Here is a 27,022-nt window from a genome sequence, read left to right as displayed (position 1 = left end):
CAGTGTATGAATCACTTAAAAAACTGGCACGCTATGTACAGTTTTGTGGTAGTGATTTTGGAGGAAATGTAAACACAAGCTGCTATCAAATTCATTACTTTGGGAGTAAAACTGCTGGGGTGAATCGAGCCCCTTTGTGTTGCAGCTCCAAAAACTTGAAACGAGTTGTTGAACATGTGTTATTTCTATTTCAATTTTAATAGAAAATCGTTCATCCAACACAAAAACCGTAAAACACTCCTATAGCATTAGGCTTTATCATGCCTCTATCATCAGATTCCACTGCAGAGGGACTTCTACCCATTTGTTTACGCTGACTTATAGCTCCACCTTGTGGTTCCCCAAAGTATTACTTCAACTGTTTTCTACTATTTATGCATAATTTGTGTAAATGCATTTCTGAATGGAACAATTTAGTTATCATATTTACAGACACATTTGTATTTGTCATTTGCATTACACAGCTCTGTGAGCTAAACGAATATCTCTCAATATTAAGAATAAAGTTTAAACATCTTAAGTGCAACGCCCTGACCTAGAGTAAAAGCACATGATAAAGAGTAAACTGGATATCTAAGACCTTAAATAGTCAGATATCAGTAGCAGTAATAGGACAAATTCACCTTATGTTGATTGTCCCAGGTCAGCTATGAAAGCTATTAACAGATATATGGTAAACTCACTTATAATCATTGACTGAACAATTTAAGTTAGTTAAATGTTGCATGTTATGTGTTCATCTGTGCTGGTTGTTTAAACTGTTGGTGCCTGTAAGCAGAGTTAAATCAGTGGCTTTCCCTCTTCACAGTACCCTCTATCTCAGCTCCTAATTAAAATCTGATAGGTTTGAGTTGAGGTATTTAGATAACCCTAACATTCTAATTATTCCAGTAGAGGGTTGTAAGGCACTCTGGGCTCGTCTTGAGTGACAAACACTAGCACTTTGGCCAGGTATGTGCTGAGTGAAGTGTAGCGCCGCAGACTCAGCTCCACAGACAGTTCAAAGTCTTGGGCATTGTTGATGAGTTTGGCCACAGACAGAACCCCTCCTGTGGGAGACCGCTCGGTCTTGAAGAAGCCGCCCTCGTTTCCTGCCTTGATGGAGATCTGGAGGTCATCCCCAAGCAGAGTCTGAGACGGGCCCATGCGGAAGATGTTGGTGAAGACAGGGATGTTGGTGGGGAAGGTGAGGAAGTAGTAGGTTATTCTCAGGGGCTTGGCCAGGCACTCGACAGACTCATTGCAAAGCAAGCGTTCACATCGACTGTGAAAGAGAGAAAGAAGAACAAAACAGGCACAAAGAGAAAAGAGGAGTGAATTTAATGTAATGGCGTGCAAGGCATGCAGTGGAGGATCAGCAGCATTTCAACTAGTGACTCATGGCCCTCAGTGAAGTCATGCAAGACAATCAAACTGCCTCCTAAAAGATTTCAGATTAACTACTGAAGCTAATGCTCATCAACACTTCTAGTTTGTATTTCAATATGCAGAAAGATCATGCCACTGCCCAGTCACTGGACATGCACAGCTTTCATTCAAACCAGGAACAAATGATTCAACAAGCGGGATATTGTCTGTGGCATATTACTCGTGGTGTTGTTAACCTGAACTTTGCTCTTCTCTGATTTGTGAATGTTCTAAACTGTTATTTCAGTTCACCTTCTGACGGATTCAAAACGCAGTGGTTGCTGTCACGGCTGTTAAAGTTATTACTCACGTTTCTCCAACCTTGCGGTATTTGGGTGGACAATCAAAAAGCAAGCATCTAAATCCTCCCTGAACATTGAAGCAGCTCTGGCCCACTGAGCATGTGTGTGTCGCGGTCACACATTCATCGACATCTGAAACCATATCGTTATTTATTTTCAAACTCCTTGGCAGATTTAAGTTTCAAAAAGAATTCAAAATAAGCTTGTACCTTGACAGCTTCGGCCATTGGGAGAGAGTGTGTAACCGCTCACAGGGCAAGAGCAGTGGAAACTTCCAGGAGTGTTGTGACAGCGATATGAGCAGATATGACCACCAGTGGGCAGCGCACACTCATCGATGTCTGGAAAAGTGTCGGAAGCAATTGAACTCATAATGAAAAAAGTCTACATTTATTGATAACGTTTTAAATATGCTTTACCTTCACAACTAATGCCATCCATGTCACTAAGTTGGTAGCCCCTTCGACAATAACACTGGTACGAGCCATAAACGTTAGCACATTCCTGACTGCATGGGTTCTCCTCACACTCATTCAAATCTACAAAGAACATATACATTTATTAATACGCCGTGCAATATATGAGCGAAGGAAGTCACCATTTGAATCAAAGGATCATTGTAGCCGGTGGTTATATCTTTTAAAATGTGTATAAATGTTCAAAATGATTTCCAAAAGTGCATTATCTTCCTGGTGTTTGACGTACCATCACAGTTCCTGCCGTCAGCTGCCAGCTTGAAGCCTGTGGTGCAGCTACACTTGTAAGAACCAAGTGTGTTTTCACATTTGTGAGCGCACAGGCGACCGGGATAGTGTCTGCATTCATTTACGTCTAAAGCAGCAAAGACACAAACTATTAGGGGTGCAAATATGAAAAGTGCAATTTGGTGTTTTTGCATTATAATAATTAACTACTGAAATAAATAAAAACGATGTTGTGGGACAAGGGTTTGGTCCTGGTTTATTCTGAGCTTTGTCTGGTCTTTCTGGTTCAGTTGTATTTTAGGTTTGATTTTATTAGCTTGTATTAGCTTTATTTAACGAGGTAAAAAAAAACTAAGATATTTTCAACAGTAATTTGATTTTGTCTCTTTTTACAATTTGCTTAACTGAACTTTTATAGTTGAAAAAGTTACCTAAATATTGCTGGTCCCATTGTTTAACATTTAAAGAATATTGTTGTTAAAGTGGGACAAGTTGTGCAATCTGGTGGGACAAACTTGACATAACTTTATAACTGACCTTAGTGATTATGATATCAATCAAACACAGATTGTCACAACATATTAAAAGCCAGATAGCTGTTGCTGTTTTTTTGCAAGGAATATTTATATTATCCTGTTTTCTGTGTATGCCTCAATGAAAAAGTGGGACCTTTCCTTGGACAGGTACATAGACTTTAGATGGGACCTTTTTTTGTTTTTTTAGTATTGTTTACTGCTCTCTGGTCATGTTCTTATTATCTTTATTTTTTTTAAGATTTTGTTGCCCGACAGCTTTACTAGACAGGAGAGGAAAGAGTGAAATGGGGAACGAGAGAGAGGGCAATACATGACGGTCTCTGGTCATATTCTATGTTTTGTGTTCTTTATATGCTGCAAAGAAAAAAGAAGAGGGACGTTTTCTAAATAAATGGGACGAGGGACAAAGGCCTACATGGCTGTGCAGGTCACTATATAAGAAATATGTAGTGATTAATTACTGTAATATTCATATGATTGCGATATTTAATATAAAACAATAAATAAAGTGAATCATGAGACTGTGAGAAATGTGCACGCCTTCATTTACAACTCAGTCTGTCAAAACAAAAGGTTAAACATCGACAGAACCCAAAATGAGTACCCAAAATAGCACATTTCTGTAGTTTTGATGTATTTACTTGGTTTGCGATATATTTTATTGCACATTCCAGTATTGCGATATCAATACTATTGCATTATACTGTACAGACCTAATCCATACAGAGTGAGGGAATACAATAAAATAAATGAAGCCTACCCACCCTCACAAGTTCTGCTGATACTGTTGAAGACGTATCCGGCTTCACACTCACACCGATACGAGCCCACCAAGTTAACACAACTGTGGCCCTCGCAGACCTTGTCAGGATTCTTGCATTCATCAATATCTGAGAAATACAAGAACAAAAATATGAAATTAGCTTTGTCTGTGCCGTTTGATTTACCAATACTTTCGGAACGGGATTCGCCCCACACCGATGCAGCGAGTGCCGTCTTCGTTGAGGTGGTATCCTCGACCGCAGTTCACCGAGTTCCTCTGACAGGTGTAGGACCCCGGTGTGTTGATGCAGAAGTGTCCTCTGTGGCAGGGACCAGTCAGGCTCAAACACTCATTTATATCTGAGGAAAAAGACACAAGATCATTTATTTTACATGTACGGCACATGCTTTTTACTGGTTTGACATTTTTCGTTCATGACAACTATATTTTGATGTGTACATACCGATGCAGCTGCCAAGAGCGTCCTGGATGAACCCGGCGGCACACTTCACTTTGGGCAGACAGCGGAACGAGCCCTGTGTGTTTTGGCACTCGAACTCTTGACCACAGTTATGGATGCCTGCCTCACACTCATTTATATCTATAAGAAAATATCACAACTAAATATATTTATGATCCTTTGAGTCGGATCCGCTAAGTTATGTTAACACCAGTTACACATTATCATTATAACATAATAATAATGTTACACTTTTATGCATTTGTGTCCTGATTTCTAAAGAGAAAGCTTTACATTGAGCAATTCATGATTAGGTAAATTAAGAAATGCAACCCATTTGTACGCTCTCCCACATTAAACACACAAGCTGACAGTAGATTTTACTTTGAACTTTTAACCTTGCTGACTAAAAAATGTAAATGCACTGTCCACAGCAGAGGGACCTTAATTTGTGTGTATTTTGAGAGTATACACACTAGAGATTATTTTAGATGATTAAAAAACAACATAAGTTTAAACAGTTGAAATATACTGACTGCTTCTAGAGCTATTATTGATGAAAATCTGAAATTGTTTATTCTTTTTTGACATCTTGATGCAGCTGACTCCGTTATAAAAGGTGTTTTCATATGTGTTCCAGAGTCTGTATAATCCAGATAACGATTACAATGATCACAATCCGACTGCACTTTTTACCTCAGTGTAAGCTGCAGTTTCCCCAGTTGTTTGATTTGATACGCTGTAAAGCTCAAATTCTTTATGACTTGATGATTTGAACCGCATTATGGATATGTAACAAACCTTAGCACTTGTCAGGCCCTGTAGGTGTAAAATATATGTTAGACTCTGACCTTCACAGTCGTTGGTGTCAGTGAGCTCGTATCCTGTCCCACAGCTGACCTCCCTCTGACACCGAAACGACCCCTCTGTGTTAATGCACCGCTCCCCACTGCGACAGTTACTGGAGCCCAACACGCACTCATTTATATCTGTCAGAAGAGGCGCAGTCAGAAGACAAGTTACTACTGTATACATACAAATATAATACAGTCAAAAATACCTTACCATCACAGCTTTTCCCGTTTGGATTGAGTTTGTAGCCTTTGAAGCAGCTGCAGGTGTTGTTGCCCACACACTGATGCGCACAGAGCCCTAAAAACAAAACATATTACTCATTTCATCTTTAACCACTTCGACAGTATTGGTGCCTGTATTTTACCGTTGCATTGATCTGATAACACAGAGTTGTCTCCAATTTGTGGGGCTCCGTCTGTGTTCGGCACTATGACAACACATTTGAATGAATGGGTGACATCTTAAATGGCAATGTCGTTAAAGGGACTTTAGTCGAAAAGACATAGGGAAGTTTGTCATTACACTCATTTGTTCTTGTTGAATCCGTCTGGTTATCATGGACCCCGTCCGCACAGCAGGCCCGGGACACCAGCCCACACTGGTAACTGACCGCCAGCTTATGGTCACAGGACAGGCCTTTCTCCTGGAGGGCCTTTCCCACCAGACAACACTCACAGCATATCTGCAGGACCAAGAAACAACACGCAATAGATCAAAACATAGAGAGAAAAAGAAAAAGTTTCTGTTTGTGGAGTTAGAATATACAAATGTCAAAGAAACGTACAACTAAATAATTATAGCAAAGTGTGCAGAAGGAAGGAGACAAACCGGGAATGCAGCGACCTATTTTGTTTTGTTTAATGAAGTTTAATAGACCAAATCAAGTAAGCATGATTATTGATTCATACTTTTGTGTAATAACAGTTTGAATCTCCTTTTCGTAATTGTTTTTTGAGAAGTACAATGTTCTTGATTGAAATCTAAATAAATTGCCATTATATGCATCTATTGGTTATGTTTTGGAAATAGTCATTTTTAAAAAGTACCGGTAATTATTCAAAATATCTGAGTAAAATTCTACCTCTTTGACTTCAGACTACAACAGCACCATCAATCATCACTCTGTAGATTAGAGAAGTGGGAAACAGGACAATTTTCATAAGAAAATATTGTATCAAACTATGTAAACATTTGTGCATTATCTTATCTATCTCTAAAAGCAGGAGACGCCACCGGAGCAAGAAGATAGAGTTGAGCCAAATGCAATTGAATAAATGCAAGATATGTATGTTTGGAGGCTACGCAATGCTACACATCTCCATGGACACAAGCATATGGTCACTCCCCCAGAAATGTTACATGTTGTACCTTTCTTACTTAAATCACCGTATAATATCATGTTTCCCTTTTGTTGAATATGAATGTGTCTTTGTCAAAGTAGAAATATCAAGATTATTCGGTTAATTGATAATCAAGATTATTCAGGTCACAATATAATCGCAATAACTTAATAAGAAGAAGAATTGTAAGAATCGTAAGAAGCAGATATAAGTAATTTAATTTCAATATATGCGCCCAAAAATTTACTTTTTATACCACATGTTTTCAAATAACATAACTGAGGAATTGTACAACATTTAACTCATTTAACTTAAATAATTGTGAATAAAAATGATGGTGATATTTCTTGCTAAAATTTGATATTGCGACATTCCTGGCCCAAAAACAAAACCGAAGAGTGCCAACTCTCCTTGTTATTTGTCCATACGGCTACATCATGTCAGTAGTAACAGAAAACTTCAGCCTGCCAAGCACTTGTTGATGCATTGTCGAAACACAAAGAGGATTATTATGAGAGATGAAATTTTAGACCCTGTGGATTTTCCTGACACAGGCTTTAATTTATTATCTATCTGCCTTGCTCCAGCTCCATTCCTGTGGGGAGTGGCATGCCCCGTCCTGCTCATAACTCTCTGCAAGGCCTGCTATCTTCACCCCAATCTTAATCACATATAAAGTCTTAAAAGTAATCAAATTCTTTCTCGGATATTCAGGCTTCTAATTGTTATCAAGATATATACATGCATTTGTAAATCAACATTGCAAATAGTGAATCAAATATAAAACTTTTAAATATATCATCTCTATTTATTATTTGTTTTAAATATATCATCTCTATTTATTATAAAATTATTTATTTATTTGTCTATGGGAGTTTTTGTTTATTTATAGGAGATCTTCTACTGAAAGTGTTTTTCAGACTTCCTATAAGTGATCTGTTCTTCTGTATCTACCTCTGTATCTACCTGCGTTGCACCAATGAAATTTCCCAATGTGGGACAATAAAGGAATATCTTATTTTATCTTATCTTATCTATTTGACTTGAAAATGCACTATGAATGTTTTTGGGGGGGAGGGTTTGCCATCTGCTTGTCTCCATGGAGGTGTTATTACGTTAACTGGAATTATCCACAGTATGGCATTAAACGTATCCATCTCGCATAATCAGCATTTAGTTATAGGTGTTTGGCCATTGTAAACTGCAATATTGATATAAAACAACTTAGTAATAGCAACAAGTCAAAGATCCATGAAACAGCTCCATTGACTTCCTGTTTAACTGATAAGCCCCGCCTCTTCATTTCATCCTAACAATCAGTGGATTGTCATTTACGTGTTTTTAGCAATGTGACATTTTAGAACTCTGCATTTATCACCCGGAGTCGGAATTTTTCCAGACAATCACAACTAAGTACAAGGATGTGGGCGGGGATAGGGGGTAGGTGAAAACAAGAATTGTGTGAGTCTTGAACCTTAGTACAGTAGGACAGTACATTACATACATTACTCAAACACATATCAATCAAAATGATGAGGAAACACGATAAGGTTCACAGATCATTATAGTTGATTTATGATAATACAATATGTCCCTTTAAAAACATTCTTACTTCATTCATGCTGTGCACATTTTTTAAAAACTAATTCCTCAACGTGTTCTAAATACGGGGGTAGATCGTCACTAGTTTTTAAGGGCATCTTTTCTCTCTCGCTTTTTCTGCATGTATTTGAAAAACTATACTGAACAAAAACTTGAAGTGGGGGTTTCCTAGTGTATGTATACGTTAATATAACACATCCATGGTGTAATCTATAGAGCACATATATAGAGCATATTTGAACACTCGTATTTGTTATTTGTTCGCCCATCGAGGCAACTGCTATTGTGATTTTAAGCGTTACAAAATAAATTGAATTGAAATACTGTGAGCTGCTTCTCCACTGATCTGACTTGTAACGTGGCTTGGTGGTGTCCCCATGGTGATAGATTGTCAAATATCAATAACATCTTCATGGAGACTTGCAGAAAAGATAGAGCCAGTCAGTTTCTCATAATATTCAGTAGTTCCTTCCCAAATGGTATTGAGTTTCAGAAGATACAATGGCGTGTATTCGGGTACACACACACGTACGTGACAGTACTTGTTCACACAGACCTTTGTAGTCTTGGTGTCGCAGGTGCTGGTGAACAGGGCATCGCAGGTTTCCTGGCTCTTGGCCGCGTTGATGCCTTCGCTGCACATGTTATCCTCCAGGACAGACACACAGCACTGCTCCCGGACTATCCTGCCAACACCAGAGCACAACAAACAAAACAAGAACATTTTATTAAGAGACATGTTTGTGCTAAAGTCTGGGGATTTTCTGATGCAATCTTTAGTCGCTTTAGGCAAACAGACAATGAGATTTTAGTAAGAAAATGTTGGTGTGGTGGCTATTCAGGAGAACTATTTTGTAAGATTTCATTAAAACCAGATGTTCATTTGACTCTGTAGTTTATCTGTAAAAAGAAATATTGCATCTTTCACCTGTTTCTTTTGTTTCTCTTGTATAAAGCATAAGCACTGATCACCAGGCTCGGATCCAGGGCAGAGGAGTGAGAGAAGAACATGTGGGATTTATTTTACAGCCAGATCTTATTTATGCACAAAATGTTTATTATATCACAAAGAGTGGAAGCGTTACTGATTGGTTCTGTTGCGTTCCGCCCAGCTCCAGTCAACAGTATAATGCAGCAAACGTCACTGTACAACAATGATATCAGGATGCTGCCTATTATAATAAATGAGAACAATGAGGTGCTGTTTACACAAGTGGAGGCAGAACAGACTTTTAGGACACTCCTAACATTAAATGTCAGTGTAAAACATCATCACTCACGTCATCACAGCAGTTTAAGGACAACGCATACAGCCAAAGGGTTATAAAGAATAAATGAATAAAACGTGAATGTCTCTGTGGGATTTTACGATTTTCAAAGAAGCTCTTTATCAACACTTCCCAGAAAGATGTCCTGCATGTTAAACCTCATGGTCTGAGACCCACGTCAGGCCCACACCTCCCCAGCACAACCTTTTATGGGCACACTCTGCTCCTGTTTTTCTTTTCACTCCTCACTTTTACTTTCCCCCTTTGGTTTCTGAAGTAATCATTGAGATTTCCTGTTATTGGCCCGTCTTTCCTCCCTCCATGTCGCAGCTCACCTCAGAGGTATTTCCTGGGGTTTCGAGAAGCCGTTCTTCTGACCCCCACCAACTAAATTTCACCCACAAAAAAACCCCATCTTCCCCTCACTGTATGATTTAGACAAATTTGGGATCTGCTCTGGTGTCTCTGGTGAATGTGTTTGGCATCAGTAGCTCACGCTCTCGTATAAAGGCCTGACCTGTGGCACTGCTCCTTCTAGAGATACCGTTATCATTATCAGTATTAGGGCTACTGCACTCATGTGAAGTGAACAATGGGATGGAGATTTAAGGGAGTCAAGTAAAGCAATACAATGATCTAAAGCTATTCTTTAGAGAACTAATGCCAGTGATACTCGAACTCTTCTCACCCAGGAGGACTACACAAATAATGAACTAAAATGGTCCTTAGTAAAAATCTATGTATTCATCTTGACTAGCCCAACTGTCCTTTGTTTTTTCTAATCCTGAGAGATTATCAAGTGACCCAGAGCCCCCATGCTGTGTCTGCTCGGGAACAAGGAACTTTTCTAAGCAAATCTGTTTTCATATTTGATAATTGAGGGCCGTTTACAGCCATGAATTTTCATATATCTGCAATGTTTAGACATCAGATTGGCCTCACTTTCACACAACAACCAGCTGTTTTTCAGTGGATCCGTGTTCAGTCCACGCTCTGCTGAAAACGCTGGAAGAGCTTTCGTTGGGGACGAGAGGCCGTTGTGAGCTCGTAAATATCGGTTTCCTAGCGAAGAGAGAAGTGTGCTGTCTCGATCAGTGCCGTGATTGGCTGTCAGCAGACAGTATGCAACTGACCAAAAAAATATGTATATATATATATATATATACCTATATATTGATATTTATATCCACACAAGAAACTGACAGGAAATCATGCACAATGACTTAGTTTTACTTCAAACCGTTTCTCTTCACACTCATCGTTTACGCCTAAATTCAGATCAAACTGGGCGTGGCAACAGTTGCCTTTTCTTTTTTCTTTATGTGTCCTTTTTTACATTTGTATTTTATTTGATATCATCAATAATCAAGAACTAAACCAGGTCTATTCCACGTCAAACCAGGACAAAGGGGAAGGGAACCGTTTTTACTTACATGCACGTGACTGAATCTGACATCAGAGGGAGAGAGGAGCAGTCTTCACCATCCTTGCCACGATTCTCACCATCTTGACAGCAATCCGCAAGTGTGATCTCTTTAGTTCCTAGAAGAAACAAACGTTTATTTAACAAGTGCTAACAGGTGAATATATTACTGTGCATACCAATGAATAAACCAATGAATAAACATGTGTATTTTGTACAACTCCGGAGGCTTCATTGCATTGGCATTACCTTCATGTTTTACCTTTTGAATTATTTTACTGAGCTCATTGGCAGGATCATATTTACAACATGCTATAAATCTGATGAAAAAAAAACTGATTCGGTTACAGTGCAGCTCCACATTGGTGAATATATTTGTTATATTGTACTCTGTTCCTCAAATGAATCATTATCATATATGGAGTTACTACTTGTGTTACAAGTTACTACTTTTTTGATTTAGTTAATTTTATTGTAGTTCTGTTTCTGTAATTTCTTTGAGATTTTAATGCATTTTTCCTGCTGTGTGAAGCACTTTGAATTGCCTTGTGTATGAAATGTGCTCTACAAATAAACTTGCCTTGCCTTGCCTTGTGCTCCCACATTTAACCTAAAAAATACCTTCAATCTGGTTTCTGTTTGTAATTTACATCGTCTTCTAAAATGTTTCAGAATCAAGATAATTAACCAAACTAACTGACAATAAAAGTTGAATTTAATTGTTTCGGATACAAAGTAGGTTTGCCAAAGGGCAGTTGCTGAATCTTTTAATTGGTGTTGAAAACATGTTTTTGATCTGTCTGTGTTCAGCTCGGGGGAGATTTTACCAAAACATTGGTGTTGGTTGTGTAGATTTTGGCTGGCTCAAAAAATCCAACTCTGTGCTGCAACATGGTCAGTGTCATCAGTTTTAACAAAAGAAAGCACAATGCCACAACCATTCAAGTAAAAGGCCAGATTCCCAATGCAAACCATATATTCAGTCCTGTATGCAAAGTGTCTGAATTCTGTTAATCAGTAAGAGCCAAAGGTTTGAGCTGGTTACTGTTTCCACAGAATTGCTTGGCAATTTGGGCCATGTGTGTTTAACCAATTACTAATTTTGAGGCAGAAAAACAATGTTATATTTTACATATGAGGACAAGTGTCTATATAAAAAACGAATCAGTAACTCAGTCTTTATCATTGGGACATTTGTGGTCTTTAAAACTCAATCTAAAGGAGGTTAGCCATTACCCCAAGAAAATCCAGCAGTGAGAGGCAGCTCCTGCTAAATGATGATGATTAACCAGGCAAGAAGCCAAGACTCTGGAGCACAATGGACTGCCACAGACTCATTCTGACTCCTGGACTCATGACACCTCTCATGAGATGAGGTGTCATTTTAAAGGGTTTCACAAGGGCATAGCTAAACACACCACTACAACCTAAACCAGATATACTGGTACATTTGAGAGCCAGAGCTCCAAAACTATCACAGCAAACCACTTGACTTGCATACAGTTAATGAGGGACATCTCTAAACTGAGTCTGCAGTGATGACGCAAAAAAGGAGGGAACTGAAGGGAGTGCAGATTCCAAGAGAAGCTTAATTGAAATCTATTCCTCTACAGGAACTCATAGATCTGTGGTGAATGACAGCCTGGATGTTCCACAGTCTGCTCCCCCTCTTGAGTAATCCACACAGTAGTTCCAGTATGTTGATAACCACAGTGAACTCAGACATCAGCGCTCTCAGTCCAAGACTAGAAGTCTGCTTCAGAGCCCCAAAAGTGAAGCAGCAGAAGAAAACAAGAGGTCCAATTGTATCAAAATAAACAAACTAGTTAACCACAGCTCTCCATCTCGCTGATACATTGTCTGTCTGCATAAAGCTGATCTTGGATTGCTGAGCGGGTAGAGAGGGTTATTGTGTCTTGGCAGAACAGCACATGGCTAGCGTGCGTCTAGACGCCTCATGTAAACAAGTCTAATGAGCCCAGCAGTGGAGCAGAGCCAAGACAAAGTATTGGTCTGAGCCAGACATCGCAAAAGCACTCAGCATCTCCTCAGCACTAGGAGCTTTAAAGAGTTTTACACCAGGCATCATAAACTCAATGTAATGCACTTTTCATCTCTTTTTGCACACAGAGACAACTCTCCTGTATCTGCACTCAGAGTTGTTCAAACTTTAGTACAGAGGGTGACCTTTAGGAGCATGACCCCTGGAGCATGAGGAGAAATGTCCTGCTGATTGAGAAAATGGCCCAATGCGTGTCGAGGGCACCAGTGTTGTCCTCCTCCTCCCTCTGAGGTGACCCCGCTGTGGGCACTCAAGTATAAATCACACCCAAGTGTCTGGTCGTCCTGGGCTGGGGCTGTGGTTGTAGAGGGGCATCGCTGCATTCCGAGACCTGGCCTTTGACTCACAGTAAGCAGTACACAGAGCTCTTACTGGGCTGATGATCTCCAGATATAATGAATGTTACAAGCAACCATTAATGTCTCTCTCTAATGTTAAGAAGTAATAGTCTAACATCAGCAGTGAACCAAACCGTGAACTAATGTTGTTGGAAGTACTTTTGTGAACCATATTATTTTATCTTAGTAAGCTTTAGGCTAAGCTTTGAAGAAATTACTAATAGGCTAAAAAGTGAGCTGGCACCACATGCCCAAACTAGCCCAATGATGACATCACCTCTACAGATCTCTTTGTCTATTGTGCACTTTAAGGTAGGCAATACAATGTATTTAGTACACACTGTATTTACAACAAATGGCATTGTTTTAATACCTTAAACATACAATAGCCAACACACTGTAATGACGCAGGAAGTGGTGAAACAGGTAACGTTACTTACCTTGAGTGAGGATGACTCCAAAGAGCGAGCAGAGCAGCACAGCACGCGGACCCATTGAACCAGGCTTCAGATCAACTTTGCACAGGTAAAAACAGAGAAACGTGTCTCTTGCAGGATGCAGGCTTCACAGGAGCGTCACACTTACAGTCCACGAGAGTTTGAGGCAGACGCGGGATGCTGAGCTGCGGTAGTAGCGTGACTGCTGCGGGAGAGAGCGTCTCATTATGGCACCGGAGGGGGCGGGAAGGGGCCCCGCCACTCACAGCTGCACCGCTGTCCAGCCTGCGCGTGCACCAGTGCCCCGAGCAACTAAACTGTCTGTCTGTCTTATAAGGGGAAATATGAATGATTTTCTGGTTAATAGGTCAAGGCAGTAATGGTTACTCTATACTCTATAGAGGGAATATAAGTGCCCCCTCATTCATTCATTAAAGTTCACACAATCTTTTGGGCGAGCTTTGAACCCCTGGGACCCCCTGGGACCTCTGAGAATCTTTGGGGGCCTAAATTTGGGTCCCGACCCCAGAGTGTTCCCCTCCACATGCTGCTCTTGCATAACCCTCCTGGTGCTACTGTGCAGCTACAGCTCCTGTCTGCACACATGGAAACTGTCTTCTCATCGTGGACAAAATGCTCCTTTTCTGACTGTGACTAATGAGTCAACTGATTATTTCACATCTGGAGTTGGTTTGTGGCTAATTTACGTTCAAGCTCTGCACAGACTGTATATCCCAAATCTTATGTCATCATTTTTATACACTCATATTTTGTAGACCATTGACTTCATTTCCCCCTTTATCTGTATTTCTCAAATGGCTTAATTAGGTCCTAATTTAGTCTTGAATTTAATTCTGTCTGGTTTTGACGTGCAGTGGCGTCCCGTTCGTGTATATATTAACAATTTCAGTAATTACTTAATTATTGAACTATTGTGGTAGGAAAGATTTAGTGCAAAAAAATCTGAGAATGAGTCAAAAAGCACATACAATAGCCTATTAATGCATTATATAAGAGCACGTACAGCACGCACATCAAGGGCCAGACTTACCAAAGAGACAGATGAATATTTGCTAGACTGTATCACAAACATTTGGTACCCACGTGAGGACTGTGAAGTCGATCAGTCTACACTAGGGTCTGGGCACCACGTCAGAGAGAGGTGAAATGATGGTGTTAATCAAAGCCATGTGTGTCCCGCACCAGTCTGCACCATTATACACCCCTATCACAGAGAGAGAAGCACTGGGGAGCTGGCAATGGACTCTGTGGCAGTAAAACAGTAAGAGCATCGTAAACGTAAGTCTGTGACCGTAAGGTTAATATCACCAATAAACTCTTTGTGTACTGTTCAATAAAGTGTCTGTAAGTGTTTTATGAAGTGTGGCATTACGAAATATTCAAGAGAATTATAAGCACAGCCTTTTTGGACCCAACCGCTCATTTCTTCATCAAGTTGTCTTTTCATAGATCACAAACTTATGCAATATTTTTATACGAGCTTTAGAAATTAAACCCCAGAATGTATATTTTCCAAGGTATTTTCAACAGTAAAAATAATGGTAGTTCCAGGTAAAGCAATAACATTAAAACCTCATGAAACAAGCAGGTGGCCAACCCCTCTCAGAAATGTTAAATCTTTAGAAGTGCATTTGTTTTATCTCTGTAGTTGCAGGGATCGTGACCTTTCTTTGCTGTTTTGAAAGTGAAGTCATCCATAACATCAGGCCAGTTACGGGATAGAGCTCGACATTTCTTATCATGTTTCCCCATGTCGACTTTTGGTCCTTTTTTAATGCTTCAGCGATGCATCAGCAAACTTATCACAAAAGTAAGTTACCACAAATACAATTTTTACAAATACATTGCCCTCCCAAAGCTGAGCCAATATGTGTTGCTAAAACGTGACACCGGAGAGGCCTGTAGCCTTGTTGGGGGTTTGGTACAGTTTCTTTGATGCCAAACAAAGCTTGTCCCTTCAAATCTGTGTTAATCAGTAAAGGGCCAGAGCACAGTGAGAGCCTGCCCTCAGGGTCCCAGGGTCTCAGGGTCCCAGGGTCCTGGATCCACTCTTAGGAGCCTCTAATGAGTCCAACATTAACTGCAGCCTGGATGGCGGATACAACTTACACACTTACTTAACATACCAGACCAGAAAAATGAAATAGACCAGCAGTTTTATGGGACTCATGGGACATTACATAAATTGGTCTTAACTATTTATTTATTTAGTAAGTGCAACATTAACTGCTTAAGTGTTGCCTTGGTAAGTAGATGGGCTGTGGCGAAACAAAAAAAAATCTCGTCTTGTTCTTGTATTAAAGTGACATTTTTTGAAGAATGTTGTTTTGTTATAGTTTAGAATTGTTAAATGCTATGGCAACAGCTCACTTTTCATCACTCTGAAACTCTCTAACCCTACTTTTCTGATTAAAAAGAGTCAACAACAGATATCCATCACATTGCATATGCTTCACACAATATACTATTCCAAAAACATTTGCATTACTGTAAAGCCTCTGACAGCTTGATCGTATCAGGATGAAGAATCTAGCAACATCTTTGTGAGAATGTGGCTGAGGCATTGCATAGAGAGCTCCACTTCAGCAGAAACCAAAACAGCCAGAGTTAAACTAAACAACTTGGGAGATGATATTCTGTTGTCATGATTGCACCATTAGAGCTCGGTTATGTGTGTCTTTTCTTCCAGGATCTGGGGGTTTCACTATATTTAGGCGATAAATGGGGAACGTGGTGGTGTTGTCGGCCCCTAGTGGTTGCTCTAGTGAAGTGCGACTTCAAAAAAGGAGACGTAGCCAACGTCGTCTCCATGGAGACTAACAACAGAACCCAGGAGAGAAACTCAAGCTTCTGCCGAGAATATCACAGAATCTATTAAAGGTAAAGCATTTAAACATTATTTCAACTTGTCTTTGTGACTCAGTAGTACTCAAACAGTCAATGCCAGATGATGAATGGTGTATTATTTTTTTTTTTACTATTGGCCACTTTGGGTCACTTAATGAGCTCTTCTGAAAGCAGTTATGAGCTGTGTTGTGTTGACAGTTCAGAGGTGACCTGTTGGAGCAGACGTGATGCCGCGGGATAAGAAGAGCAGAGGCAGTAAGGTGGTGAGGTCTGAGGAGGACAGACCTGTGTACCTGCAGCAGAGGGCTCAGGCTGAGGCGGAGCTGGCCCGCAAGAAAGAGGAGATACTCACACACTTCCTCAGGGTAACACTTCACTTCTAATGCTACTATTAATAATACTGTATGTGGTGGAAGAACTACTCATTAGTGTTCTGTTTACGCTTGACTTCTGGCCTAAGATGTGTGACATTATTATTATTACATATGTTGATCTGACTCAAATAAATGACATTTGCATACCACTTTGAATTATGAAAATAGAATCAAACAGAAATTTGTTGATAAGCCACATTGAAAGAGATGAATTTTTCCAGGACAAGCTCCAGGACGATGAGAGAAATACTGCCCTGAATCAACTGAAGCTGAAAGACGGCTGGAGGTCGACCCTGCGTCAGAGTAAAGCCACAGACATCAAGAAGGACATGGACGTGCAGCAGCAGACCTTTGAGAGGCAAGTGGACAGCCTGGACAGCATCATCAAGGTAAAGCCATAGCTCCTTTTAATATATGCTCATGTACTGTGGTAAAAAAATATATATCCGAATGAATTTGTCCTAAAATAGTGGGCTAGTCTTGGACCAGCCACTTCACAAATAAATAAGAGCAACTGGTTTTGAAACTCAAAGAAATGATACTTTTATGAACATTTTACTTTGTCTTTTGGATCTGTGTGAAAATAAATGCTGCATAGGTATTCATTGTATTTTTTGGGTGCTGGTAGTAAACCAGAGTTTTTTTTAGGGGGGCCTGTCCAAATGATGGTCTTGGAACCAAATGCGGCCCTCAGACCACTTTTTTTTGGCCCTCAGGCGTGCAGAGGAATTGGCCATAAGCAGCACTTTTTACTGTGCATTTTTGGAAATCTACATTCTTAATGCTAATATGAAATATCATTGTGTGCGATTGAGGATCCAGGCATGTAAAAAGTTCTAAAACATTTTATTTAGATGTATGCAGTGGTTCACTTATTGGAGTGTGATTGATCTGTCTGAAAGCTGATTTACCATGTTTCATTTTTTTAAATCAAGATGTTTTGACTTTCAGTCTGATTGAACATGACTTCTGGATGAGAGTCAAAGCCTCTTGATTTAGAAAAAAACTGCTCGGACGACTGATCAGAATGAGAATAAGAATGTACTTGTATTCATCCCCAAAGAGAATTTCACCGAGGACAACACCTGGACAAAAGGAATTACACCAACTCATTAATGAACACAGGAATCACGACTTGTATTGCACAGCTGTCCATCCCATATGATACTAAGTGTATGAACCTGACTTTCTGTAGAACTTGGGGGTCAATGTGGATGAGGCCGAGGGCCAGTTGGCCCAGCTGCACCGCGCGCACCTGAAGCAGCTTCAAACTCTGCTGGAGCTGCAGAGGAAACGCATGGACTACCTGGAACAGGGATGGGAGAACACCATGGAGACAATCCAGCACCAGTACATGTCCCAGCGGTAAGCAAGAGAGATATATGTCTGTCCTTGCTATTTATTTTACCTGTTCACCAACAGTGTCGCAATGTAGTAATGGATAGGATTTAAATATGGCTCAATTAATTATTCTGTCCCTCTTGGATTCAGAAAATGGCCTAATTATGTTTTAGTCCAACATAAATATTTATCTACAACTAGTACTTCATAGCAATGCTGATGAATCAACCATATAAACTTGTATCATGCATAAAAAAGTTTCAATACAACCCATAAAATAAAATAATTGCTAGAGACTGTTTTTGTGGCAATATATTTACGATCCAAAATCTTTCAGGGAACAATTTACAGCAGAAATTCATCAACAACACCAGGATATCGAGGACAACGCGTTACTTATTCAACACAACTATGACGGGATGATGAGTGAGATCGCTGCAGTGTACAGACAGGCCATGGACTTCTATGAGAACCTCTTCTTGGACAAGGTAAAAACAATACTGCAATCTTCAATCGAATCAGAATATTCAAGGCGTAAGACTTTCAATAATTATCGCATTTAACCAAGAAAAAAGCCGCAATGTTGAATTTCCAGGGTAGAAATGTCAGATGATGGAAAAATACTATAACCAAAAAATAAAAATACATATTAAATTAGTAATTGAGCCTCACAAAAAGTTTAAATGTAGTATGTAATATATCTGTAGGTAAAATGTAAAACTCTTGTGATTATAGGCTCAACATTTCTGTGAGCATTTCTACAGTAAAACCTAAAAATCTGGATTTTCCTTTCATAAAAAATGAGTATCTATCATAATCTCCTATTAAATAAATAAAGAAAGTAAATGTGTTTAAAGCAGGCTCTGATGTAACTCACATGAAAATCCCATGTTCCATTTCACTTTTGCTTTACTTAAATTCAGAATGTTTTTGTTCACAAACTTTGACTGGGTCTGTAGCGCTCCAGTTTTGACTCAGCGCCAACTAGCGGCTGTCAGTGGTGTTACGTTACTTCATCTCAGGTCAGCAAACTGGAGAAGGTTCCTGAGGAGAGGCAGAAAGAGCACCAGCAGCTGATGCAGGAGCACAGTGCAAGGCGCCAGGAGCTCGAGTCCCACGTCAAAGAAAACCAAGAATACACTGAGTCCATAGAGCGGACCAATGCAGAGCTGCAGCATCTACAGGTGAGAACGACGACAAAATGTGTCCAAAATCCAACTAATAATGTACATATTAAAAGGTAATTGCGTTAAAACAGATATGGTAACTTAACATCCTCATTTCTATAGTAAATAAGATGCTCAGGAGCAATATCAGACAATAATATATAAGTAAAATGTATCTGTACATTCAAAACTGGACTCGAGCCGTGTTCATCTTTTTTGTTTATTTCCCCAGAAAAAGCTACTTGATTTGCAAACGTCGCACATTTTAGGAGATGATGGGCTGTCCAAGCTTGAGCAGCAGCTGAGTGTCACCACTGAGGGCGTTAAAACTCTCAGGGCCGAGACGGAGCTGGAACGCAGCAAAAGCAGGAAAAGTCTCATCGCGCTCACTGTGGACAGTGACGAAGCAGCAAAGAAACTGCTGAATGTTGTCAACACCGTAAGCATCAGTCTTCTTCAGATTATAGTCAGATTGGAGAAAAATATTGTTACATTACATATAGTGCAATCTTTCTACAAAAACATTTCTGAAAATATTTGAACAATACAGCTTCAAACATTGTCGACAATTTACACTTCAACGCGAGCTCCTTCTTGTGGAACATTGGTTTACACTATTTGCAATTCAAACGTTGCTTGATTTTGAGTTTATTTAATTCATATTTTGTCCGTGTTTGGAACAGCCCTTACAAGCATTTGAGGTTATGTATTAGATTTAGGTATTGCCCTTGTTTGGACCTAGTATAATCCTGTTTTGGAGGTTTTGGAAGACCGATTTTCTTCATAGGTGGTACTTTGTGTTAAAAGTTTGAGATCAACTGATTTATATGTGCATATTTCAGGGTGAGAGAATATTATGTCTGGCTAAACTCTGTAAAAAGCTGGAGGACAAACTGCTGATCACAGAAAAGCTGGAAACTCCACCTGGAAATGAACTGACAGAAGAGGAAGAACCGGAGGTGAGAACATCATCGTGCAGGTCCCAGGCTCAGTGCACAGAGGTATTCAGTGAGAAGATTGCGTTTCATAATAAGACAGTTGGTTTGTCTCTACAATCAGCTATTGATACCACAGACCCTTTGAAAAAAATATTAGATACAAATTTAAAAGCATCAACCACAGGAGGAAGGTGCAGGAAAGCAAGTATAGTTTGGGAAAATCCCCCTTTGACTACACCCATTTCAAGGATTTAAAATTGGAATCTGACAGTATTTTTTGAATGGTCTGAATTGCCTATAACAGGAAGCTGAATCTCTGTAGCATTAAACTTATCAATCTTGCATTTGTTCAATTAATTAAAAAAAACATGAACATGCATTATTGGTGTGAGCAGTGTCGCCTCTCCACCATTATGATCTCCATTGGGAAATGTTTAATGCCATACTGTGGGATATTCCAGCTCTGTAATTGGTTACATATGGATTGTAGTAGTATAGAAAAGTTAGGTTAGGTTTGGTTGGCTATAAAACACTGACGACCTTTTCTGAGATGATAAAGAGGTCTTTTCATGACTGTCTTTTGTCACCAGTCGTGGGAGTACCCGGAGCTAAAGGCATTCACCAGCCGTCAGAACTCGGCTCTCCTGCAGCGGGAGCTTCTGAGGAGGCGCAGAGATGCCAAGTACCGTGAAAACGTTCAACAGCACCTCAAAATTCAGCTGCTACGGCAGCATCAGGAAACCATGACGGTCAGTGGACACAGCTTACCACGAGCTGACATCAAAAAAGGATGTGGCAACAACACTCTAGGACAGGAAAAAGCAAATCAAAATCCACCTCTGGGATGTGCCGTGTCTCTCTCTGGAACACAAGTGCCCGTGGCAGCAGGACAGAAGAGGATGCACATATGATACTTGAAAGAATGCTTTGTGATTACATTTTAGACTGTTATTGAAGTGGTGATGGTGCCCTGAACTCTATTCTTGAGGTGGAATAAAACAAAATAACCATAAAAAGAATTTGTTGCTGAAAATGATGTAATATTGTCCAACCATGTTCATTTGAAAATAAAAAGAAAAAAACTATTGATTATTTAATCATTAAAGGAATCATATGTAGGCTGCACTCCAATCACAACCAAAGCTCAGTTATCAATGCCTTCATCTGCATTTTGAGGAGGAATAAGTTTTTCCCATTCTCAGTTTATGGAGAGGCCTATCACTTTCATGAAATTTAAAACGTACATCTGGTTCTTCTAATTAAATAATGAATCAAACACCTTGTAGGCAAATGTGTACAAAGATCAGAATTTGTTCTGAATAGCCATTTTCATACAGTAACCGGTATATTTGTGTCATCCATGATGGACACAATTTGAGCAGTTGCTCTTTAAAGTCTGTAGATTAATTATTTTATTTGGATTATATTTAGATTTATATTGGCCACATCAGAAAGGAGAAAGCATACAGGCTATATTCATGTGTTAACTGTGCTCTGTAAACACCAAAGACAATCAAGGTTACTTAAGATATTATGCAAAACTATTTTATTTACAAAACAAATGGCACAGTGTAACTGCACATGCACACGCCATACATAAGTATTTTCCATAAAATCGCTAATGATTCCAGTCAGACAGTGAAACAAGTTAAGCAAGATCCACAACCAAAATGAGGGAGCAAATATTGCTCAAGAGAAAATTTAAGGCCATTCAGAGGTCAAAATGAGCAGCGGATGCAAGTACTCTGAAGTACCGGTACTAGCTACGTACATGTTTTTTGACTAGCTTTACCTGCAGCATTTTATCAAACGGCTCCACAGAACAAAATGAAAAACAAAAGAAAAACAGAAAAGTATTGACTGTCCGGGGGGGTGGGGGAATCTAAATCCTTGAAGAGCATGCACACTACATCATAGTTTTCCACCTGTGGTTGGAAGTATTTAACCTTAAAGAACAAAGGTTTGCACTGGCAGAGCCCTGTGGAGGCACATATATCCTTAAGTGAAATTCTGCTAAACTACATGCACGTTTTTCAAGTGTATTCAGCGGTCAACATTCTAGTCTTACTTCAGGTTTTATCCGCATTGTTTTGGAATAAGTTGCTAATATTTCTCAAGTATTTTGGCTCTGTGCATTACTTGTTCTTTATGATATTACATACAAAAGTGACAAATAATGAACAAAACATGTAAACTGCTTTAGATTTAAACAGGAGTTGGAATGGTGTGGACAAAAAAAAAACCTTAACCGGCCAGTTTGCTCGCTACAATAGAAGTCTTTCTCTGAGGCAGGTCCTGAGGTGTGGGGATGTGTCCTCCTGTGATCTCAGCCTTCTCCACAGGGGCCAAAGGTAACGACTTGTTCTTCATCTTTGCCTTGGCCATGTTGTAATCACCGGAGTCGAAATACTTTGGCTACGTCAAAACGCACAAATCATTTATGTTATCTTCATTTAAAAGATCACAGTGAGGTTTTACAGCAGGGCAGTGGATGTAAACATACCCCTTTCTGCAGTCGTTTCCTGAGGAGATCGGATCCCCCAGGCTTGGCTCCAAGGTTAGGATACCTGGCTTTCAGCTTGGCCTCCTCAGCTTTCTCCGGGCTGACCACTTTGTCATTGGCCTCCTGTAAATTTAACACAATATAAATGTTTAGACGCTCAAACTAAATGCAAAGCTGAAGCTAGTAAAACACAACAGCCATCAAATTACGGCTTGACCTAGATAATGCGCAGGCGTCGCTACCAGAGAAACGCCAATGTTTGCACAGTTAGCATTTGCTTGCAATATAACGGCAAAAGAACAAAGACACTTACACAAACTTAAACTAAAATATATAAATTACGTCAATTGATTTCGACCAGGAGACCAATACGCGTACAAACCGTGTGTTCTGCATTTAGCATGAACAATGGTGGCTAATGAGCTAAAGCTAATTAGTTGGCGGTAGCATTTTGGATTAGCCGCTAGCAGTCTGTCAACATGGAGACAGGTTGTCCTTTTGCCCAAAACTCAGAGATGTTGTATTCTATTTGACCTGCTGTTCCTCCACGGTCATCATCTCTTCCTGTCCGGACATGGCTGTATTTGCTCCCCGTGCTGGTCCCTGATGTGTTGGTCTCGTCCTGCTCCTCCTCCGCGGGGATGATAGCTCTGACAGCGGCGGCTTGGCTCAGGTTCGGCGGGCGAAGTGAGCAGCAGGACGGACGGAAGCTCCGGGGAACAGGCGGCTCAGTCGATCACAGAGCGCAGGATGAAGGAGCGGCGCTGAGCTTAAATGACTGCGATGATTGGATGGATCGAACTAGGAGGGTTTATCTTAAAGCATATAAACATAATTTGGAGGGGGGAAAGGGCTACACTATCACAAATGTGAACTGACATGTGATCAACTAAATTAATGGTGTGAAAGTCTATAGACCTACAGTGGGTATGGAAAGTAGTCAGACCTCTTTACATGTTTCACTCTGTTTCATTGCAGCCATTTGACAAAATCAAAAAAGCTTCTCATTAATGTACACTCAGCACCCCATCCTGACAGAAAAAAGCTGAAATGTATACAATTTGCAAATGTATTAAAAAGACAAACTGAAATATCAAATGTTCTTAAGTATTCAGACCCTTCTGTGTGACACTCCTATTTAACTCTGTAACTGCCCAAGGAGCTGAGACAGAATTGTGGCAAGGCACGGATCTGGTCATAGTTACAAAAGAATTTCTGCCGCACTCATGGTTCCTGAGAGCACAGTGGCCTCCATAATCTTTGCATGGGAGAAGTTTGGACCAGAACTCTCCCTAAATCTGGCCGTCCAGACAAACTGAGTAATCGTGGGAGAAGAGCCTTGGTGAGAAAGGTAAAGAACCCAAAGTTCACTGTGGCTGAGCTCCAGAGATGCAGTAGTGAGATGGGAGAAAGTTCCACAATATCAACGATCACTGTATCTCTTCAGTCTGGGCTTTATGGCAGAGTGGCCCGATGGAAGCCTCTCTCCAGTCTCTAGTTTCCCAAAAAACACATCAAGAACTCCCAGACTATGATAAATAATAATGTATATTTATATTTCTGTCAAGACTGTGTGCCGAGTGTACATAAATAAAATGAACTTTTTGATTTTAGCACATGGCTGCAATGACAGAGTAACATTTCAATATATAGACAATGGTCCAAATATTTAGCAATATTTCCAAAAAACTAGAAGTTTATAATGCGTTCAGAAAATATCTGGAGTAATACCTCTCAGCCTAAAACATATTTGACAAATGGAGATGTGCTTTTCCCACGGTAACCCCTAAAAGGAACCACAACTCAAATTCATGAACCTTAATGACAAACATCTTATCTCAAGATTGCTAATATAAATTGTGGTATAATGATAGATAGTACTAGGTAAAAGCATTTATTTCTGTGACATTTAATAGTTGTGTACACTGCAAGACAGACATTGAATTAAGTTAGATCTAAATGTGTAAAGAGCATCAGAATATAATTGCCATTTAGTGAGTTTTATCAGACAAATGCATGAAATAATGAAAACTGTACAGTGTGTTACTGTATCTATGCAATTCAACACAATAGCTTTATTCAGACTTATATTCATCTGATTAAAGATCCTCATCCCCCATGTCGACGTCTTCTTGTAACTTCTGGACCATCTTTTCTTCCATTTGTTTGGCCTTTCCTGTAACAAGAGTTTGAGGTAAATACAGTACATGTCTGGCCCGCTCTCTGTTGTCACATAAAATAATCGCAAATCGTAACCTGCGTGTGGAGCTCTGATCAGGTGGATATTTTTCTTGACTTCGTTGATGGCCTCTTCCTTTTCCAACTGTTTGCCCTTCTTCAATCTGAAAAAGAAAATATCATCAGAACAAAATCCTAAACCAAATTGTTTTATTACATCAAGGTGGTGTAAGCAATGGCAGTAAAGATGAATTTAATGTATACAATTCACCAACCAGTGCAATTTGACTTTGTTTAAATGACTATTGAAAATGTTTGACCAGCAGGCCAACTTTTCTGACCTCATTGTTTACATTATAAACGTCTCCAAAGATATGCCTTTGAAACTAAGCAACCACAATGCAAAGATGCAGGTCTCTGGTCTGCTCTGCTCTGGAGAGCTGACTATCAAAGACCTGATGCTGCACGATTGTGCCGTCCTGAATCTGTTCAGCTGAGCGCACTTGACTACTGTGCCAAATTGACCATTTTATTCACAAAATTAGATAGGAATTGCTGACAGAAAGCGCAGGTGAATTGAAAACATTTTACATCACATTTTTGCGCAGTGTCTGATTTACAAATTAAACACTGTTTGCAACACAGTTACATTTTATGACAATGTTCAATAGATTTGTAGATGAAATAGTTATACGGACGAGCCATTACAATTTAATGGGAAGTCTGAAGGATTGAGGTTTTGACAATTATATACAATAAATATTATTAAACTAGTAGCATTATATTATGCCCACCTGACATATTTCCATGTGTAGTATGGACAAGAATAAAACTGCATAGCTCAGTGGGACAATTCTTACCTGTTCATGATGAATCTTGACTGTCGTTTCCTTTTTATTTCTTCCACCTTCTTCATAGCTAGAACTGGAAAAAAATAAAAATAACATTTTAATTAACACTTGACATGTGCATCCAACAGACAAGTGAACATCAAGAACTTAAGTTAGGCCTACCGGTCTTGTCCCACAGTTCTCTGTTGTATTTAACAGGGGCATTTCTGCGTTTTTCAAACTCTAAACAGTTGTCCTGTAAGATACAAATGTTATTGTAAGTACTAAATTGCACATTTTAAACAATACAATCAAATAGTTAAGGAGGGGCCCAAATATGTATAAATGCTACAATAAACAAAAAGGTGACAATAACCCACCACTGTCAGCTCCTTTCCTGAAGCCTTCCTAAAAGCTTTGGTCCATCTAGTTTTTCTGGGGTTGCGCTTCTTTTTGAAGTTCTTTGTGCATTTAGATCGACAAAACCTGAACGTCTGCAAAAAAGATAAAACATTTAAAAGATAAACGTCGAAACCTGCAAGACACCATTAGAGGTCGCTGTTGAATAAAACGCTGGACAGGCCCAGGTTAAAGATGGACATGCAACAAACGACAAACCGTAGTTAGCAACCCAAAACAAAACATCTGAATAAGTAGATGGTTGAGTGGGTTATTTGTTATGACTTGTATATTGTATATTGTATTGACGTAATTGAGGGCATGATACAGTAATGATACACCAGATCTCCCGTCCACGTGAGTGAAAAGTGCTAACATCAAGCTAACACCAGATCCAAACCGCTACTGCGCCATAGCTCAAGTAATACCTCAGGTTAAGGTTTGAAAAGCTGTCGTACCTTACAGTCGTTTCGTACAAACATGACTCCATGTCCGGGATACACCGGTGCCGAGCAGAAATAACACTTTTCGATGCGCATTTTTGCCCGCAGATGTGCTGCGTTTGGCACCGATAAAAACAAGACCGCCCCGTTCGTTCTTCTACTGCGAAGACAACAGCGACAGAGAGAGCGGGCTCCCCCTGCTGGACATCCTGCAAACTACACCATGGTTATCCTCTAATGGTGAGGTATTTGTTTTTATACTTCATCAGTGTCTGAGGTGTTATGGTGACATCTCATCTATGTTGACATCACAAAGCTTATGCTAAAACAGGTTGCCTTCTTCTTGTACCTATAAAAGTACAGTAATTCTAAATCCAAGGGAAATTCTTGGTCAAATAATTATTTTCTTCCCTGGGATGTCCAAACTTTATTATTTGATGGCCACATATTGAAACATAAACAAGGCAGATTGGACGCATTTTGGC

General features: G+C 39.7%; 4 protein-coding genes across 5 annotated transcripts in view; 1 reads left to right on the top strand and 3 right to left on the bottom strand.

The window, feature by feature from the left end:
- fbln1 (fibulin 1) overlaps positions 1-13,692 on the bottom strand; it is a 31,431-nt gene extending 17,739 nt beyond the window's left edge. The window contains exons 1-15 of one of the 2 annotated variants that reach the window (XM_072434930.1): positions 13,501-13,692; positions 10,671-10,779; positions 8,526-8,655; positions 5,550-5,709; positions 5,392-5,454; positions 5,238-5,324; positions 5,024-5,161; positions 4,176-4,313; positions 3,928-4,071; positions 3,714-3,839; positions 2,415-2,540; positions 2,129-2,248; positions 1,919-2,050; positions 1,718-1,841; positions 178-1,264 (exon numbers count right to left, since the gene is read on the bottom strand). In XM_072434930.1, coding sequence (XP_072291031.1) covers positions 883-1,264; positions 1,718-1,841; positions 1,919-2,050; positions 2,129-2,248; positions 2,415-2,540; positions 3,714-3,839; positions 3,928-4,071; positions 4,176-4,313; positions 5,024-5,161; positions 5,238-5,324; positions 5,392-5,454; positions 5,550-5,709; positions 8,526-8,655; positions 10,671-10,779; positions 13,501-13,555 — 2,034 coding nt within the window. In that variant the 5' untranslated portion in view covers positions 13,556-13,692 and the 3' untranslated portion in view covers positions 178-882. Of the gene's footprint in view, positions 1-177; positions 1,265-1,717; positions 1,842-1,918; positions 2,051-2,128; positions 2,249-2,414; positions 2,541-3,713; positions 3,840-3,927; positions 4,072-4,175; positions 4,314-5,023; positions 5,162-5,237; positions 5,325-5,391; positions 5,455-5,549; positions 5,710-8,525; positions 8,656-10,670; positions 10,780-13,500 lie in introns of those variants that run through there. The other variant, XM_072434929.1, reaches the window with a different exon arrangement.
- Positions 13,693-16,341: 2,649 nt separating this feature from the next.
- On the top strand, positions 16,342-21,183 carry LOC140349573 (dynein regulatory complex subunit 2-like). Its single transcript, XM_072435959.1, has 9 exons — positions 16,342-16,398; positions 16,564-16,730; positions 16,961-17,128; positions 17,935-18,104; positions 18,418-18,568; positions 19,103-19,264; positions 19,479-19,685; positions 20,089-20,205; positions 20,775-21,183. The coding sequence occupies exons 2-9, from the start codon at positions 16,593-16,595 to the stop codon at positions 21,093-21,095; spliced, it is 1,434 nt and encodes a 477-aa protein (XP_072292060.1). The 5' UTR covers positions 16,342-16,398; positions 16,564-16,592; the 3' UTR covers positions 21,096-21,183.
- Positions 21,184-21,713: 530 nt separating this feature from the next.
- Positions 21,714-23,423, bottom strand: LOC140349110 (cAMP-regulated phosphoprotein 19-like). Its single transcript, XM_072435334.1, has 3 exons — positions 23,222-23,423; positions 22,688-22,810; positions 21,714-22,599 (listed from the first exon to the last, which is right to left on the bottom strand). Exons 1-3 carry the CDS (start codon positions 23,261-23,263, stop codon positions 22,429-22,431), a joined length of 336 nt encoding a protein of 111 aa, XP_072291435.1. The 5' UTR covers positions 23,264-23,423; the 3' UTR covers positions 21,714-22,428.
- Positions 23,424-24,567: 1,144 nt separating this feature from the next.
- rsl24d1 (ribosomal L24 domain containing 1) lies at positions 24,568-26,713 on the bottom strand. The gene is made up of 6 exons (XM_072435333.1): positions 26,553-26,713; positions 26,076-26,189; positions 25,879-25,951; positions 25,726-25,789; positions 24,944-25,029; positions 24,568-24,863 (listed from the first exon to the last, which is right to left on the bottom strand). The coding sequence occupies exons 1-6, from the start codon at positions 26,631-26,633 to the stop codon at positions 24,787-24,789; spliced, it is 495 nt and encodes a 164-aa protein (XP_072291434.1). The 5' UTR covers positions 26,634-26,713; the 3' UTR covers positions 24,568-24,786.
- Between the last annotated feature and the right edge of the window lie 309 nt (positions 26,714-27,022).

This window comes from Eucyclogobius newberryi, unplaced genomic scaffold, assembly GCF_026437365.1.
Source record: "Eucyclogobius newberryi isolate DKJ021-1_F unplaced genomic scaffold, fEucNew1.0.hap1 SCAF_7, whole genome shotgun sequence".
Classification (NCBI taxonomy): Eukaryota; Metazoa; Chordata; class Actinopteri; order Gobiiformes; family Gobiidae; genus Eucyclogobius; species Eucyclogobius newberryi.
Note: the sequence above shows the minus strand (reverse complement) of the source record. Positions and strands in the feature narration are given on the sequence as shown.